Genomic DNA, 914 nt, shown 5'->3' with positions numbered 1-914 from the left:
GCCGCACATCCTCCAGGAATTCCTCCACCTCAGTGATGTCGCTGTGTTTGTTCCAGTTCTTCTTCTTGTTCTTGTTGAGGCGCCGGCGGCGCTGCTGGTCCCGGGGGAGAGGGGAGGCTGAGTCGGGCCTGAGGGTCAGGAAAGAGCCGGGGCCTTGTGCCGCCGCCATGACAGCGGGAGAGAGAGAGAGGCGAGCAGAGGCCGCAGATTCACCACCACCTTTCACCAGCACACAGCCCCCTCCCGGGCAAGATCACAACAAGACCTTTAGGAGTAAAATATACAGAAATTTCTCAGCTAGAGAGAATCATTAAGAGTAGAAAGATTTCACATTCTTATCCGCACTTTCGATTCAACATTGACTTCCCGAACCCGCGCCCCCTGCAGGACCGGAGTCTCCCACACCCGCGCCCCCTGCAGGACCGGAGTCTCCCACACCCGCGCCCCCTGCAGGACCGGAGTCTGCCACACCCTGCAGAACAGAAGTCTCCCACACCCGCGCCCCCTGCAGGACCGGAGTCTGCCACACCCTGCAGGACAGAAGTCTCCCACACCCGCGCCCCCTGCAGGACCGGAGTCTCCCAAACCGCGTCTTCCCTGGAGGCAGCGCCATTTTTTCGGGCAATATGGCGGGTGTTACAGTTGGATGGGGTGGGGCACCAAGGAGAATTTAAAAGAAAAGTTGGGGTATTTGAGTGGAGAAGCTTACATTGTCAGTCCAAGAGAGAGAAGGGAGAATTTGGTGAAAGGAGTGTGGGCAGCCAATCTGAGATAACAAGGTGTAGAGCTGGATGAACACAGCAGGCCAAGCAGCATCAGAGGTTTGGGCCCAGACCCTTCTTCAGACTAGGGGGAGGGGAAGGGGGTTCTGAAATAAATAGGGAGAGAGTGGGAGGCAGATAGAAGAGGGATAG

The 914-nt window shown here is 57.2% G+C and overlaps 1 protein-coding gene across 1 annotated transcript in view; it reads right to left on the bottom strand.

The window, feature by feature from the left end:
* nop53 (NOP53 ribosome biogenesis factor) overlaps positions 1-268 on the bottom strand; it is a 15814-nt gene extending 15546 nt beyond the window's left edge. The window contains exon 1 of the mRNA XM_048618194.1: positions 8-268. Within this exon, the coding sequence (XP_048474151.1) occupies positions 8-169 (162 nt within the window). The 5' untranslated portion in view covers positions 170-268. The remainder of the gene's footprint in view (positions 1-7) is intronic.
* Positions 269-914: the final 646 nt, after the last annotated feature.

Source organism: Rhincodon typus, chromosome 39 (genome assembly GCF_021869965.1).
Source record: "Rhincodon typus isolate 14 chromosome 39, sRhiTyp1.1, whole genome shotgun sequence".
Taxonomy (NCBI): Eukaryota; Metazoa; Chordata; class Chondrichthyes; order Orectolobiformes; family Rhincodontidae; genus Rhincodon; species Rhincodon typus.
This window is presented reverse-complemented; position numbering and strand designations above follow the sequence as displayed.